Source organism: Xenopus laevis, chromosome 8S (assembly GCF_017654675.1).
Source record: "Xenopus laevis strain J_2021 chromosome 8S, Xenopus_laevis_v10.1, whole genome shotgun sequence".
Classification (NCBI taxonomy): Eukaryota; Metazoa; Chordata; class Amphibia; order Anura; family Pipidae; genus Xenopus; species Xenopus laevis.
The window spans coordinates 45,426,832-45,445,114 of NC_054386.1; the positions used below are offsets into that span (position 1 = coordinate 45,426,832).

Sequence of the window (18,283 nt, forward strand, 5' to 3'; positions counted from 1 at the left end):
GAATTTAATTAATTAAAAAATTTAACTAAACCTAGAGATGGGGAAGTTTTTTCCTAGTTATACTGCTACATTCTAACATAAATAAATATACTGTATATCTTATCACCAGTAAGTTTTATAATACAGGTATGGGATCCATTATCAGGAAACCTGTTATCCAGAAAGCTTACAGAAAGGACATCTCCCTTAGACCCCATTTTATCCAAATAATCCACATTGTTAAAAATGGTTTATTTTTTATCTGTAATAATAAAACAGTACATTGTACTTGATCCAAAGTAAGATATAATTAATCCTTATTTGGTTTCTTAAACGTTTACATGATTTTCAAGAGGACTTAAAAGAACAGTAACACCAAAAATAATCAAAGGGTTTTAAAGAAATTATAATATTATGTACTGTTGCCCTGCACAGGTAAAAGTGATGTATATCCTCCAGAAACACTACTATAGCTTATAGAAACAAGCTACTATGTAGCCACAGGGGCAGCCATTCAGTTTAAAATAAGGAGAAATGCCACAGGATACACAACAGAAACGATTACATTGTATTCTACAGAGATTATCTGCTGAGTAGTGATGGGCGAATTTATTCGCCAGGCGAAAAAAAAATTTCGCCGCGTCGAAAAAACGGCCGCCATTTCGCGAATTTTTCGCCGTTTTCGCAGTTTTGTGAATTTCGCGTGAAATTCACGAATTTTCCGGCGAAACGGCGCAAATTCGCCCATCACTACTGCTGAGTAACCCTGTGCCTTTTCTCCTTTTCCAACTTGAATGGCTGAACCCATGGCTACACAGCAGCTTATTTATGTAAACTATAGAAGTCTTTCTGAAGCAAATGCAACTTTTTACCAGTGCAGGGTAGCAGTATATTATAAATAAATTGCTTTAAAACACTTTCATTTTCTTTTTTGTTACTGTTCCTTTAATGTATGAAGATCCAAATTGCAGAAAGATCCCTTATCTGGAAAACCCCAGATCCCAAGCATTCTGTATAATACGTCCATACCTGTCTCTCACTTTGTTCCAGAACTGAAAATCAGGACCCACAGATATGCAACCATCACTGGCTATTCATGTAATACAAGCACCAGTGGATTTAACTGGATCACACACCAAGTTAAAGAAAAAATCACTAATAAATCTAAAGGAATTGCTATAAGTACTGGTTAATGAAACTGCATATACCCATTCACAGTGTATCCAGTTGATACAGTATCAAGTACTTGAAGTACTTTTTGCGTTTGGGTTTCAAACACAATCTCCATTTCAAAATAGCTGAGCAGAATTTTTCTTATAGAGCTACTTGTAAAAACTTAAAATTTGGCAGACATTCTTCATTCTTGAATACCCAGGAAGCATCTTTCTACTTTCAATGGGCTCTTGTATTTCCTAGAGCACCAATGGGATGCTTATATGGTTCTTGGGCCCAGCTCCAGGGGTTATCATATTTTGCATGCACATTTTTCAAATACATTTCCTGAATTACAACCATAAGACATAAAAAGAAATGAAGAGCACCAAAAAATAAGGAAACATTAATTTGAAAGGGTTTCACGTTCTTTTTAGTCTTTACCATTTGCATAATGTTCCAGTTGCTGTTTAAAGTGGTACAGGTATGGGACCAGTTATCCAGATAACGGATCTTTTTGTAATTTGGATCTTCATACCTAATGTCTACTAGAAAATAATTTAAACATTAAATAACCCCAATAGGCTGGTTCTGCTTCCAATAAGGTTTAATTATGTCTTAGTTGGGATCAAGTACAAACTACTGTTATTACAGAGAAAAAGGCAATCATTTTTAAAAATTTGGATTATTTGAATAAAATGGAGTCTATGGGCTTTCCATAATTCGGAGCTTTCTGGATAATGGGTTTCCGGATAATGGATCCTGTACTTGTATTTCATATTATAAATTAATTTTGTTGCATTTACATTGGGTGAAGCAAATCATGCTCAGTTTCTGTGCTAGTGGAAAGCAGAAGAACAGCAGAAGAGAGGGTATGGGTGACTTATGACATATTATATAATGACTTACTATATATATATATATATATATATATATATATATATATATATATATATATATATATATATATATATATATATATATATATATATATATATATATATATATATATATATATATATATATATATGATATATCTTTTTCTGCAAAATAAGCACTCTGATCAGGTACACATCAGGTACACATCATGTACACATTTACTTACCGGGGCCCGAGTTCATCTTCACTGCGCCAAACAAAGTCTCCAAACTTTTCATAGAGAGAGTTATAATGGTGTTGAACACGAAGAAGCATAGATGCAGAAACTTCCATTAATGTGTTGTATGCCATTTGCTGCTCTTTCCCGCTTGTGTAGCCATTGTACAGGGTGTAGATTCTGTCAGCTATTTCTGAGAAAACAAGATTTGTTTATCATGTGTCTGTGTGAAATGAGGTGCCCTAGTTTACGGATCTACATTCTGTCACTCGTGATTCAATTATTTATAAGATATGTGCAATTATGATCAACTTTTTTCATTAATATGTGGTGAAAATGGGCAAATAACTCACAAACTACTCTTAAATTAATCTATTACAAAATTGTTGATACCCTACCTAGATAAAAGCCATGACTGAGCATTCAACATCATTCTACTGAGCACTTGCCATTTATTACTGTTTAGTAAATTTTACCAAGTGGCAACTATAGTTACCATTAAGTAGAACTGATTAGGGATGGGCAAATTTTTTCGCCTTGTTTCGTGCTGAAATGATGCCAATAGACTTGTATGCCATCCCACAATCTAAAAAAAGACGCGCGTCAAAAAAAAATTTCAGCACGTCAAAATTTTTTTGACGCCCATAGACTTTGATGGGCGTCTGCAACATTTCGTCAGCGGCAAACTTTTGCTGAACCAAACGGGTCAAATACACCCAAGCCTAGAACTGATTATTACCAATATATTTTTCAATGCTGGAACTATTCCAGCCATTACCGTATATCCCAATGTGGAATGCATTGAAAAATGTGTGTTCCTGGCAACCACAGCTCTGACTTCCCAGGCTATCTCCCCAAATACTACATAGGTACTAGGATATATGAAAGCATTTTTTTCAGATAAAAATTGAAACAGGACATGCACTCTTCTCACACTGGAATGGTTGAAGCAGTACTAAATAGCACCTTAAGTATACTGTCCAAGACAAATAACCATAAAAATGATTGCCCAGTTTACCATGTGTATTAGGTCACTGGCTATGCCATACTTGTGTTAAATAATGTGACTTATTAGCCATATATGAATAACTAGCAATAGAACCTTTAAAATCAGACATCTGAAAATTTGACCTACATGTGGGAAGCATTTTATAAGAACATTGATTAAAAAAATGACAGATTTACTTTTGTACTTTTTTTTTTTTCTGTTGATTATAAAAATGAAAGTCTGAAGAGTGAGAAATAGTAAGAATCACTAATTATATTGCATTGCATTTTCTACTTGACAACCTTATGAATCTTTCCATTGCAAATGCTTGGTGGGGCTAATAATATGATTAGCTTCTTGCTCTCCAGTTGCTTTAAAGGGTTTTACAAGCATGTCACTTGTAGTGGTCACATGACATAGAAACTGCTTCTGCCCCAGTAAAAGAACTTACTAGTCAAGAAGAACCTTTAGTTTTTATTGTGACTACACCATGAGTGCACTCAGATGGCAACAGAGAATATAAAATTCTGTCCAGGTTTATAAGCCAAAATAATTTCTTGCACCCAGCAAATAGACACAGGGTTGTGGGGTTAGACACTCTACTTCCAAGCATTGACTGTGGAGACAAACATACCTTCAGCTTTACTATCATCTACCAGTGGACAGGCAGTGCGAAGAGTGACAGAGCTTTGGGCTGAATGCCTCCCGTGAGTATCCACAGCAAACAAAGTGAACCTATGGACAGAATTAATTTTATGTCAATAAGAGTGAGGCTAGGCAGCATCCAACTAGCAATAATTCAGTGTTCCATTATAATCACAATATTAATTTGCATAACAAACTGATGATTTGTTACCTTTTGACCTACTTTATAATTAATATAGGGAATTCTTTAGCTGGGTATTGGGGCTTTGCGAACAGATGGATTCAGCTGAATCCATCCCTTTATACTAAGATATGGGATGTCAAAAATAACATATGAATGTGTTGTACTCTGTGTTCAGGCAAAACTGAACAAGTGATTATTGACCACTTAAAATAAATGAATAGTTGTAGGGAGATTTTGCCCTTTTCACTCGAAAAAAAATTTCTGCTTGTGTTTGTCTCAATGGGTTACACCGCCTCTGAGAGTGTAATAATGTAGCAACATGCATAATGGTATGTTAAATACATTGCACATATGATAATTAGTTGTAATGGTCTATTTCTGTGATTGCAATGCGGGGTATAAAGTCATACATATATGTGCTACAATAGAACAAAAGATGTGTAAAATAAATGGGAAATTTATGAAGGCGTGTTTTAATCTATGCTGCCCAAATGCTGTATTTTACGCTACTATTTTACACCACTTCAGACCTTGTGTAATCTATTAAGATCAATAAGAAAACTGAAGCTGCAAGTAAGTTCAGGCATAAAAAAAAGAGAAAAAATCTGGACGTTAAACGTGATAAACACCATATTTTCACCAGAGTATTTTTAAATGTCTGTTTCCATTTACACAAAATGCTCCTAACCCTATACATTCACCCCATCTCTGATGTCACAAAAGGGATGGGGCAGTACTGCATGATGGTGGAGAGGCCAACCTGGAAAGTATTCACTTTTGAAAGTGCTTGTGTAAGGACTCCTTACCTGCACTCCAGTGTCTTCCAGTGCCCTAGACAAGATTGTGGCACCCAGGTCCTCCATGCGCCTCGTTCTGATGCAAATGCGTAAAAACGAGTGCATTGTGTCAAGATTTGATGCACCCTGTCAAAAACTGCGCTCCTTTGGTGCGAAAATGGGCCTATATAAGACACCAGAACATTGCAGTACTTGCCCAATAATAGGTTCATCTTATTGTGTTCCTGGGTGTGCTTTATTGATCCTGATTCTTTATTCCTGTTACTAACTTTGGCCTGTTATATCTACATTGCTGCCTGTATTGACCCTTTTGCCTGGACTTTGATTACTCTTCTTCTTGAACCCTTTTGATACCACAAACTGTGTTTGACTTGCTGCTTCCTCCTTGGTCTGCAAATCCTAGCAGAGCCTTCGGGCCCTGATAGCTTGGTGCTTTACCATAAGACACCTCTTTTGCTTGAGGGCAAAAGTCAGTACAGAAAAATTCAGAAAAACACCACTGAATTTCTCAGTGAAAAGGTGATTTATTTAGCTTATGAACATCCTAAAAAAGGGAAATGTTTCAGAGAACTCTGGGCCCTTAATCAAGTTTAAGTCTTACACCACATACTTCAATTTAACTTTAAATGGTAAGTGGGGGATGGAGGGTGATTAGAATGGAGACTACAAACTCCTCCCCTACCCAGAGTGATGTCATCCTGGAGGGGGGCAGAGCAGTTGCACCTCTATAGATGGTTCTGGAGGCAGAAGTGAGGCATAGTAAGGTTGCAAACTGGGATGGTGAAAGGAAGAGCTCTGCCCAAAACCTTTCATTATCTGCAAACCTTCTGTGGATGTTGGCTTGAACCTGCCAACCCACGGGTAAACCCTCAGGACCCAAGAGTTTTGGGCTCATCTGCACCATCATCACTACTCCAAAGAACTCAAAAAAGAGAAAAATTTAAAATAATCTTGTACTAAGTACTACTGTATGCTGATGTTGTATATCAATACATTCTGCAAGCAAAATCTATGATCTGTATACATAATCAATTTGTTTATCTTATAGAAGGCTATTCGTTGTTTACAATTCTCAGTTAACTGTCATATTCATTTTTTCTTCGCTTGTATTCATTTCCTAGGGGTTTCTTCAAAGAGCCTGACATATTATGATGACAGATAAATGAGGACAGAAAGAAGGGATTTTTCATTTCTGTGGAGTTTGATGAGACTATGGGGACCTGACATTCCCTTCATGGAAGGTTCTTTTCAAAGAAGAAGAAAAAACAGATGTGTATCATAACTTACATTTAGAAGCAGAAGACCCCCTATAGAGATGGGCCATCCTCGTGGCAAACAGAAGAACCACATGAATCTACACATAAAATATAGAGGCCCTGCTCCATACACAATCCATTGTATGACATGCTTTCAGGCATAGAATAACCAATAACAGAATTCTATATGTAAAATGAATAAAATAGTACAAATGACAGAATAAAGTATTGCAGCTGCCAGACTATTAATTCATTAGTTTGACCTAAAGGTGGCCATAGACGCAAACGATCTCCGCCGGACGAAAAATGTCGGCACACTCCACACACGATCCGAAAATAGGATCTTTGCGTCTATGGCCACCTTAAGACATGTTCCTGTTGAGCAAACCAATACTTTAGATACTTAAATTATGAGGGCTCGTTATTTAACTTGTTCATTATTGATTTAGGGCTGTTCGAACCCAACAGGCAGACATTGTTCCAGTGCATGTTACTTAATGCAGGGAGGGTCTATTGTTGCTTAGCAATGTGATGTTATATATGTGATGTGCTTAGCAATGTGATGTTCTTCTTCCTCTTCCTGTGTGTGTGTTTTCTATATGAAACTTCCTGTTGCAGGCATGTTCCGTTGAAGTGTTTATGTGGATTTCCAGAACCAGATTTACATAGCGGGAGCCCCTAGGCCCACTGCCGTTCATCGCCCTTGTCCCCTCCCCTTTTTCATGCAAATTTTCTTCATCGGGACTGGAGCAATGGGTATTGGCGCATGGGAAATTTAAAAAATTATTGTATCTCCTGCATATCCCCAGAGTTTTTAACCAATGTGGGTGTGGTCAGGCAAAATGCCGCCCCCCCATTGAATTGAATGCTGAAATGTTTCCATTTCAGCACTTTGCACTAGTGCTTGCATTCATAATTGAGCCCTTTAAAGTAAATATTTGAAGCATGTGAAACCATAAAAGACTAGCTTGTCTGCTATTTACACTCTTAGATAATCTTAACAATATAGTGGTTTGTAAAGAGGGTTTGTACCCAGAAGCATGAAAAACAGCACTCTCTTACAAAGAAAGAGTATTTTCTAGTTTTAAAAATCCAAGCAGCAAGTACATTCTGGCAGAAAAATGAGAAAAACCATGAAAAAACTGTCATGGACAAACCCCATAGCATTTTAAATTGGCTGCTTCTATTTACACTGGATTTTTCACAGAGATACATAATCGCTGAAAATCACTACACAATAGTCAATCAAAAGGACATTAAAGGGAATGTCACCCCAAAATAAAAGAAATCATAATTCTAAGCAACTTTGTGTATGTATTTCTACTGAAAGCATTGTTTGTCTGTCCCTTTCTATTCTCTTCTGTGATGGCTCAGACTTTTGAAACAATGTAAAAAAAGGCAGCTGACCTGTCTTGGCTGGAAAACTGAGACTTTTGCAAGATGGTTTAAAAAATAAGAACCAGGAATTAAAGGGGAACAAAAATTTGATGCCCCATGTTTCTGTATAAGGGGGTTGCCATATTTGTGCAGCAGGAGGCCGTTAGCATTGGAAACCTTAACTGACAGTCAGTCAGCTGAGATGGGACAGCCAGGTTGACAAAACTAACAATTACTTGCAAAAACAAACCGCTCAACAAAAAACATGACCTATAGGTAACATTAATGTACATTCATATTTTAAAAAGTAGTTTTTTAGTGTCAGTATCACTTTAAGGAACTGTTCCAAGCCATTGAAACCATGAAAAGTCTGCATATTTTTTAATTAATGTATATTGCAAAGTTATCTGAAATTATGTTTACTTTTTAAAAAAGCTTAAGTTATGTTTGTGTGGAGTTCCCCTTTAAGCAAATGCTGCTTTTAATAGCAATTGTTTTTACAAATAACTTGAAAAACACTGAAAACTATTAATAAATGTATATTGGAAAGTTGCTTAGAATTATGTTTTATTAGGCAAACTTTTATTTTGGGATGACTTGCCCTTTAAATAGAAGTGGACCCAAAGCAGAACCCTACAAGCACATCACTTTTTCATTAGAGAATATACTACTGTCAACTGCCCTCTGTACCTGACACTGTCAGTTTTCTATTCATGAACAAACACCACCAACAAGACCTGTGCCTGCAGTGCTGATATGCATATGTGGTTCCAAAATTATTTTTAATATACCACAAATTCATATTCTGCAGTCTTTATAACTGTATCCTTGTATTTTTTAAATCTCTTACTTTCTCCACTTTTTAAATAAATCAATATAAAGCCCTTCCTTTCTACAATAAGATAAATAATAGAACACTTGTTTATTTCAAATTCTTGCATTAGAGGACTTGTAGAATCTGTGTTCTATTATAACAGGTCAACATTAACAATCTTGTCACATTTAGGCTGATAATGTTAGTTTGGCTAATCTGACTTACAGTGGAGATCAAAAACAGGAGTCTGAAATAAACTACCACTTTTGTCAAGTGTTAAGGAAAGGCTTAACTTCTGCTTTGTACAACCACATGTTATATGTAAATGATTTCAGTTGGTATTTGTGCATGCTGAAACCATAAGGAATTGATTATATAAAACATAAATATGAGTCTACTTGTCTGGACATAATGAGTGAATAAAATGTATTTTTATTTTAAAGATCTTAAGGAAGGGGGTCATCTACATTGGCGCAAGGACAAAGGTCTCCTTTGTGCAAATGCTCCAGTTAAGTCTACTTTGATTAAATGTCAAATTCACTACTAGAGGTCGCAATCGTTCAACATCAAATATAGAGCAGCCTGTTCGATTTATTGATACTTACTGCAAACAGTGGTCAACCATAGATACTGTGCTAAAGAGATACTGGCACATCTTACACACTGACCTGACACAAGATAAATTACTGGGTCCGCAACCTCTTACCTGCTGCCGAAGGGCACCTAATTGAAGAGACAGACTGGTAAAAAGTCATCTGACCAGGCCCTTAACTAAACCCATATGTGCGGGGACATTTGCCTGTGGTAAGTGTAGGGCTTGTAATTTTATGCACAAGCCAAATACAGTTGTTGAGAGATTTGGTAATGTGCACCGTATTACACAAGTCTTCACATGCACCACAGATAATATTATCTATATGCTAACCTGTCCGTGCAGTAAGATTTATATTGGTAAAACCAATCGGCCTATCAAAAAACGTCTCCTGGAACACCAGTCAGTCGTCACTTTTTGGAATGCCATCACAATTCAAGCACTAATCTTAGAGACATGGGCCTTCACAGGGTTTCTCTTGGTATTAGAGGAGGAGACATAGAAACAGCGTTATTATCAAAAGAATGTGAATGGATCTTCCTAATGAATGCATTAGGTCTGATCTGCCTTAATGAAAGTATCACAGTGAATGTGTTTATTTGATTACAAGTATTTGTTACTCTTGTGACATTCAGTGACAATATTTTTAACTCGACACAATGAAATATAGCATGTATCTATTTGATTGCAAGTATCTTGGCAACATCTTTTATATGACATAATAGCATTATAGCCGATAGTATCATTTTTGCTGATGATGACATTCTAAATTGTCTTGTCTCCTTTACCATTTGCTGCTTATAAACACGTCGTCTATGTCAGGACTGTCAGGAGGCTCACTACAGAACCGTGTATTATACAAACACGGGCTATTTAGCCAATAGTAGTTATCCCTTGGGGTTCTGTATGATTTTATTCTAATACATGCATACAACTTAGAACGCCAAGCATTTTATCCCTATTATTTGCCCACACCGATATAGCATACATAGAGGGCATAAGGGTTACCCCTTATTAACTGCACCTAACGGGATATATGGAAACTAACTCAATTCTCGATATAGAGACCTGTGCGCGCTTGGGTGCACTTGGTAGAATGGTCATTCCCATGGTTACATCTATATGCTAATAGCTGGTTTGAGACATCGCTATTGGATACATTACAGTAATCGGGCAGTGACACTGAGTGGTCTATCCGTTGGAGGAAGATCATTAATATAAGGATCCTCCCCCTGTGATGCGACGCTCTACTACTGGCCAGTTCAAATCTTGATCAATGTTCTGATGCTTATTTATAGAGGTGAGCTTCCAGCAGCCTTTTGCCTTTGACACAAAGCCTGTATATTGCAGGCAAAACGCGTGTCAGGAGCATTTTAGATTGATTAGGCAGGGTGATTGAACAAGACTGATAACATAGGCCATCGCTTCACAGCTAAACCGGGAGGGGAGCTCTGTGGTTGATGGGGTTGGTGATCAATGGAGCCTTTTAGGGTAGAATCAAGGGCGATCCTGGCCCCTCCGCCGCCTGAGGTAGCTTGCAGTTGCTGCCGCCCCACAAGGGTGGCAGAGAGGGCCGGGACACTAGCGCAGAGAGCATAATTGCGCTCTCTACATAAGAAAAGCCGAATTTCCAGTTTGGAAAAAATGGAAAATCGGCTCATAAAGTACCAGGAGAGGCATTTTTGCCGCCCCTGGAACCTAGCGGGGCGCTGCCGCCTGAGCCGAGATCCTCAAGTCGCCTCATTGGCAAAGCGCCCCTGGGTAGAATTTATTAATATTGCGCATTTATTTTGAGCTTTCTTTGCAAAACGCAATTCGGCCGAGCAGACTTAATGTGTAGTCAGTTAAAGATGCCACTCAACTTAACCGTCTCTTTCCATGAAACTGGGAGGGCTTGACTGCGGCTGAAGGGGTGGTTGGTGAATTGTGGTTTGGAAGGGTATCAACGATAAACCAGGTAGGCAGGTCTGAGACCCATTTTGACGTTTTTTGATAATCGTTATTTACTTCTACTCCTTTGCAACGTTAGCAATTAGCTGCAGACTGAATAGGCAGGTCTGTGACCCACCCTGCAGCCTCTGCGTACCGAAAATCTATTTTCAGTCCATTCATCTCCCTGTTCTTTACCCCATCTTAATGCTTTCCTGGGCTTACTATTTTTATATTTATTTAATTAGTAAAAGTTAAGTTTTAAGCTTGTTCTCTGAGTGATCGGATCTTATGATGGGGAGGTGCAACTTTAAGGGTTAGTTCTTTTTCCATTTACTTTAATTCAATGTACACAGTTGAGCACTAGCTGCAAAGGATAGGGTACATGGATGCAAGGTAGCCCTGGACAAAACACCTACTGTACCTTGAGGTGGTGCTACTTTAATGTGTCCTTTGCATGTTTCATCTCCAATGCATCTGACTTGCCCCTAGTGCATTTCACACTACAGGTATGGGACTTGCTTGGGAATGGTTGGCACCTGAGACTTTCTGGATAACTGATCTTTCTGTAATTTGAATCTTCATACCTTAAATCTACTAGAAAATCATGTAAACATTAAACAACCCAAATAGGCTGGTCCTGCTTCCAATAAGGACTAATTATATCTTAGTTTGGATATCTTAGTTTGGATCAAATACAATGTACTGTTTTATTATTAAAGAGAAAAAGGAAATCATTTTTAAACATTTGGATTATTTGGATAAAACGGAGTCTATGGGAGACAGCCCTTCTGTAATTCAGAGCATTCTGGATAATGGATCCCATACAGGTACTAACATTTTTGATACTACAGGCAGTGGAACACTGGGGGTGATGTCATCTGAGCATGTGATGAATACACTATTATGCTGGAATCCTGGAGGGAAATGCAGAATTATGGACAGAAAACATTAAATTGAGGGTGTTTTAAAGGAGTACTAAAGCTTAATTACATTATGTTTTGGGCTTCTGTACAAGCCCATGGCAACCACAGCCCTTTAGCAGTAAAGATCTGTGTCTCCAAAGATGCCCAGTAGCTCACTATCTTCTTTTCTGCTGATTCACTGCACAAGCTGTTGACACTTACTGAGATTAGAAACCGACGTACAATTTTCTGAATTTCTACACTATAATGCTGATTAGTAAATAATCAGAATCCAGCACAATTTGCATCATAATGCAAAAATCAGTCCTGTAGCATCAGCTTATATGAAAAGACAAACCTTATTTTCTGAATCTATGTTTTTTCTTCAGCTACAAAAAAGGGTAAGCTATTACTGACACCTATAGTGTCTGCATCCTACCTCCCTACTACAAATCAGGGCCGGAACTAGGGGTAGGCAGAAGAGGCACATGCCTAGGGAAGGGGGCACCAGGCACATACCTCATTGTGGCTTATCCCCTGCTTGACATTATCTTCTGCACCGCCAGGTTGTTGTGCGTGCTTGCTCACACGCGGCATGAGGTTTGGCTGGCCGAGTTGCCTAGGGTGCCCATACGGCTTGGCCTGCCCCTGCTACCGTTATTTGAATCTGGCAATCTCTTGGCCCTTGGGGTGGTTCAGTAATCTTTACATAAATTACACAATTGATTCAAAAAAAAGTTTTCTCAGTAACAAAATATTTGGGTGCATTGAATGGACAGGCATATTTTCAACACGGGTTCCAGAAAAGCTGCACTTAAAAATTACTATTCTTCATGTTCTGTTTGGCCTATAAAAACAGATTTATTATTGTTCTTAAGAGGTGCTTTGGGACATGGAACCAATGCCAGGAATTCCAGACCTACCATACAATATTTCAGGAAGTACAAATCGGAATCAGGAGAACGTACAAGATATAATCTCACTGGGCTTTTGTGACTGTTCTGCAATCCAAGGTTGAAAAAACTCTGCCAAGCATGCACCTCTGCATGGAACTCTGGAAACCAACAGAAATGGGCACATTTAGGACACATTAGTTATTTAAACAAAGCAGCTTACGCTACATAGCAAAGCTCAATAAGGTTTTAACCACTTAATTACAAGAAAGGTCCATAACAACCAAAACAAAATAAAAAAATCACTATCACTAAAGTTAAATCACTGTTAGATTGGAGAGAGCAGTAGCACTACCAGTTATCAGGGCATGGTACCAATTATCTGGAAACCCACTATCCAGAAAATTCTTAAAACAGCATGTAGCAGAGTGAAATGCTACTGTCTGACCAGCTGGGTCTGATTAACCTCAGGTGGCTAATCAGCTCTCCTTAAAACCCAGGCTGGACACGAGGAGATAGTTGTGAATCGTGGCACTCAGGCCCAGATTTGTGGAGAGGCCACAAAGACCCGGGCCTAGGGCAGTGGTATTTTAGGGGGACGACATGCCGCTCAACCACACCAGCATTGGTTTAGAAGCACTGGGGATTTACAGGAGATACAATACTTTTTAAAATCTCCTCTGCACCAATCCCCAGTACTCCGGACCCGATGCTTAAAATTTGCACATGTGCACCAAGGAAGGGGAGGAAACGGGGTAATGAACGCCGGTGGGCCTAGGGGCTCAGGCCCTGCTGACATTAAGGGGCATGTTTACTAACATTGAAGATAAATATCTGGAGAAATTTCTGGAGATGTTGCCCATGGCAACCAATCAGCAATTAGATTTAAACAGCCACAGCCAAGTTAGAAAACAAAAGCAAAGATCTGATTGGTTGCTATGGGCAACATCTCCAGAAATCTCTCCAGATATTTATCTCCAATGTTAGTAAACATGCCCCTAAGGATCTATGAGGCTGTGCACACACAGTCACCCCTATAGAAGGTCTGTAATTTGACTGATGTTTTGCTATTATTGATCTGACACTGCTGCCTAAAGCAAAATAGTCCCTAAGACACCTGTACGGAGTCCTAAATATTCCTGTAAAAGACAGGAGACTAAAGGTGTTGTATGTTTAACTCAGTCCTCTCTTTCTGACTTTAGAAAGAAACAGTGAAAAGTCCCAGTATTGGCTAAACTTTATCACAAAGTGGTAAAAATTGAGGATAAAGTAATTGTACCTGAAAATGTTAAGCTTTCCCCACATTTTGGATTGCATGAAGGCAGGGGCGGAACTACCGGGGGAGCAGGGGGTGCGAGCGGGCCAGGGCCCCTTAGGGTCCCCCGGCAGTCCGCCCGCCGCATGTTCCCCGACCAGTTCCGGGTGTACGGAGGGGGGCGAGGGGCCCGGCTGTGCATCCTGCGCCAGGGCCCGTCCCCCTCTAGTTCCGTTTTTGCATGAAGGTTTATTATACAGAACATACAAAAGTATCCAAACACAATTGTCATCTATCAGAATGTTCAATACTTTTCCCTGCCACCTCTCATAAATATAAACCACAACCTCTCACCATTTGCAATGTGTGGTTTTTAACCTGAAAATGTACATTTACATATGTTGGGCCCTAAATCACCTGTCAGCAATGATTATAGGTTATTTCCATTCAGCCACATGACAAGAGGCACATATATACATGGAACATTGCTCCAATGGCTGAAATATATTGGAGGACAGGTGATGAACGGCAGCAGGCCTAGGGGCACCCTCTATGTAAATCCAGGCCTGGATGTATGTCCTTTAAAGCAGGTATTGTCCTGTTTTGGTAATAGACAGTTTCTTCTGTGTTTTGATTGTCACGCAGTTTATCACAACATATTGGGCCAATTAGTTAAAGGAGAAAGCCCCTTTTTTGTACACACTGGGTTACACATATACACATTGGGTTACTACTGTATTTATGCATTGTAATTTGTTATTGTACTGTACTCCAATAGGATTGTATGAATTTGAATATTCTAATAAAGTGTTTCCTTCTTTATTTAGATTTGTATTAACTTATGATACATGGCTCAAATCGATTAAGAGCGCTGATCCTTATATTTTAGGTCCCGAGCATAATTTATAGATTATAGATAATCAATACCATGCCTGTATTCAAAATAAAGAATATTTAATTTTCCACTCACACATTGGTTAGTTTGACAAATTTTTAGGGTGAGATGCTTTTTTATGTAACAAGAAAATATAGAGCTGTGCTATTACTTTTTATTATAGTCAAGTTTCAATGAGCAACAAGTGCTATGGAGCACTGTACTTATTGCCTACCTATGGCAGACAGTGAGTCAGAGCTGCTTTGCACCCATAGCACTGTGCCTTGAACCTTGTGTAGGCTACACCCAAATACCCTTGCCAAAAGTGCCCTGTAAATAAGCTTTAAAGGGTTTGATTTTGCTGCCCTTAGTACTCTATGAATGCTTATGACCCCTCTAATCTTGTGTTTGAATTTGTTCTGCCTGCCTTGACTATTGCTTGAATCCTGATTTTATTGTTTCCGCTGTTTACCTCATCCCTTGGCTCTCCTGACTATTCCTACACTTAATTCCTAGACAGAACTGCTTTATCTTTAGTAGTCCAGTTGGTTGACATCCTACACGTTCAAGGACCAGATTATATCAAAATAATAATGACATACAAAGTAGCCTATGCCAACGGGTATTAAAATACCACAGAGGGCCACATCAATTCAACTTTTGAGCCCTAAGGCCTCATTTAGTTCTGCAAGTGCAGTGAGCAAAGTGCAATTTTGAGCACATTCAGAATGTTTTTTTCACCAACAATGCACGTTTTTCCCCCGGAATATATGCATTATTGCTGTTGGGGGTGCTGTGCATAGAGCAAATGTGCCTTCAGTAAAATTAAAACAACTGCATGTGCATTTTGTCACAAAAAGGACACAAGTATGCAGCAGTTCATCTGCCATAATTTCCAGTGTTCAAGGTGCAAGTGACTTCTGCCAATTCTTTAGGCACAAGTGTGCTCAGTCTATTGATGCTATTGGTGCTGTGCATGAAGGGAACCCTGGAGCTACTGCCTGATTAGAAGGTGTCATTAGTTCTAAGGTTTCCTAGACTATACAGAAGGGCAAGCAACTTTAATGAACGGTGTTTCACATGCAACTGACTGTGTTGAAATTTGCAGGACGGAAATCGCATTTGCGGTTGTAAATGTTCCCTCTGGTCTATGTAAATTGAAGTACATGTAAAGCGTTCGAGTTCCCAAAGAAAAATCTTGGGCTTGGCAAAGAGAATCTCTTAAACCCCCTAACATTTACTGTAGGAGTGTTTTAGGAAGAGATAATTCTGCTATATACAAGTATAATTGTGAGCTATTGACATTTCTACTCACTATATACTCATTGTATGTTTTTGTAAGGATACTTACCAAAGGGGTCCCTCAGCGCGGCATCTCAAGGTGGCTCTGACGTCACGGGCGTCAAGACATAGGCAAACGCAACAAGGAACACGTTCTGACTGACGCCGACGTGCGTGTTTCAGAGCTGAGCGTAGTGACGCTGGCGTCTTTGCGCAGGCATTCTGATGCTGGCGAAAGGGCGTATTTAGGTTTTAATACTCAAGGTATTTAAACCTATTTTTATATATTACTTATCCGTGAAAACCTAGCTATACTAATCTTTTCTATTGAACACCTGTGTATTACCTTGCTTGTTCCCGACTCTCTTTGCTGCATATCCTGACTTCGGCCTGCCTATTGTTCTTGCTGTTTTGCTGCCTGCCCTTGAACTTGGATCTTGTTTGACTATGCCTCTCTCTTACTCCCCGGTACCTCGATCCTGGTTAGCCTCACTGGCTTCTCTCCACTCACGGCTCCCCCTGTATCATCCCCAGGTGGGTTCAGTGTTGTGTGAGCCGCTTGTAGGTCCTTGTCTTCTAGAAGAGATCCATCATCTAATTCTCCGTTAAGCCTGACAGTTTTTGTGCAATATTGGGCACTTTATACAACTGTTCTTATCTATAGGAGCAACTTCTTTACATAAAGAATTATATCAATAAATAGTTTACAATAGTACAATTGCTGGACACCGGATAGCAAGTCATATTTTCACCGCATAGCACTATGGAAGAAGGTTTTCCAAAGTACCCAACATGTATGCACATGTAAGCATGTAAGCACAAAGACATGTGCAATTTATCAAAACCATCAGAACAGTCCAATGGTTGAATGTCTAAGCAAGTATTAAAGAGCAGATTTACAGAACAGGCATCTAGCAGAGAACTAAAGAATATTTCTACACCGAGTAAAGTGTGTTTATATATAAATTATATATAATATATGTGTGTGTATAAATAAATAAATTATATATATATATATATATATATATATATATATATATATATATATACATACACATATATAGTCAGTGAGAGTCAGTTCATAGGTAGGAAACCTACATAATTGGTGGGAAACCTGCAGAATTGCTGGGCCAACTGGTTACAATCTGCCATCACATGCTACTTATCTATTGAGGATTCCTGTCACTAGTGGGCTAAAATTAAGTGGAATATTTTTAGGTCCTTTTAGCAGTGATGCAAACCTTTCCCGTACATAGGGTAACCACCCCGTACATCCTCTACACTCATTCTCACTATCTAAATGTTTTTGCCAACACAAATATTTCCTCCTGGCAGTGCTTGCAGAGAGGCGCCTCCTAAAGTTAATGCTGCTGCTCAGGTTTCATCCGGAGCACACAGCTTGGTGGTGGGATCACAGGCTGAGCCAGAGGCTGGCCCCAGGGGGGGGTTCCATGTGTGCATGTGCCAGGTCAGGTCAGGACAGGGGAAGAAAGCAGGGACAGAGAGAGGTGGGGTGGAGAGCGAGGGGACGGAATGAGGGGCAGCATTAGGGGGCAACGAAAAATGATGAGAGAGAAGCATAGCAGAAATAAAGATGCATGAAGGGAAACAAGCAAAGTGAATTAGCAAGAGCATATGTGTAGACTGCAAGAAAAGGTGTAGTAGAGGAATCAAAATAAAAATAAGTAATATTAAGAAACTATAAATGAGTTTCTAGAATACTGGGAGGAAGGAGTAAATATATATTATTTTATCCTTTATTTTCATACCTCTTACATATTCCTCAGCACTTTACAGAGATTATATATTCACATCAGACCCATCCCTAGTGGAGTTTAAAATCTAAGGTCCCCATCACATTCACACACACACTAAGGCCATATCAGGAGCCGATTAACCTTAACCCAAGGTAATAAAAAATGCTCTTGGTATAGTATTTTAACAAATTGCATCTTGGATATGTATTACATAACTATTTTGGTGGTAAACAAATAAAATACCAGCATCTACAGATGTGTCAATCCAAATCTTGAAAAGATGAAAAGTGAAAAAGTTTGAAAAGTTCAAAATAACACAAACATAAACAGCAAAAATAAGTCAGAACATAGGCTTAGATGGCTTTACTAAAGTGAGCTTATACACAACTAACAATTTGTCACATTGGTAAGAGTAGTATCAAAAAGGTTTAGAAATTCCAGAAAATCAACCACTTAAAACTTGGCAAGCTTTTTATTCTTTTCCAAAAGCTCCAAAAGTAATTGTTTAT

General features: G+C 38.7%; 1 protein-coding gene across 2 annotated transcripts in view; it reads right to left on the minus strand.

The window, feature by feature from the left end:
• Positions 1–18,283, minus strand: part of LOC108700042 (astrotactin-2) — an 882,685-nt gene that overhangs the window by 15,882 nt on the left and 848,520 nt on the right. For both annotated transcript variants that reach the window (XM_041574753.1, XM_041574754.1), the window contains 2 exons: positions 3,850–3,950; positions 2,237–2,420 (listed from right to left, as the gene is read on the minus strand). In XM_041574753.1, coding sequence (XP_041430687.1) covers positions 2,237–2,420; positions 3,850–3,950 — 285 coding nt within the window. The remainder of the gene's footprint in view (positions 1–2,236; positions 2,421–3,849; positions 3,951–18,283) is intronic.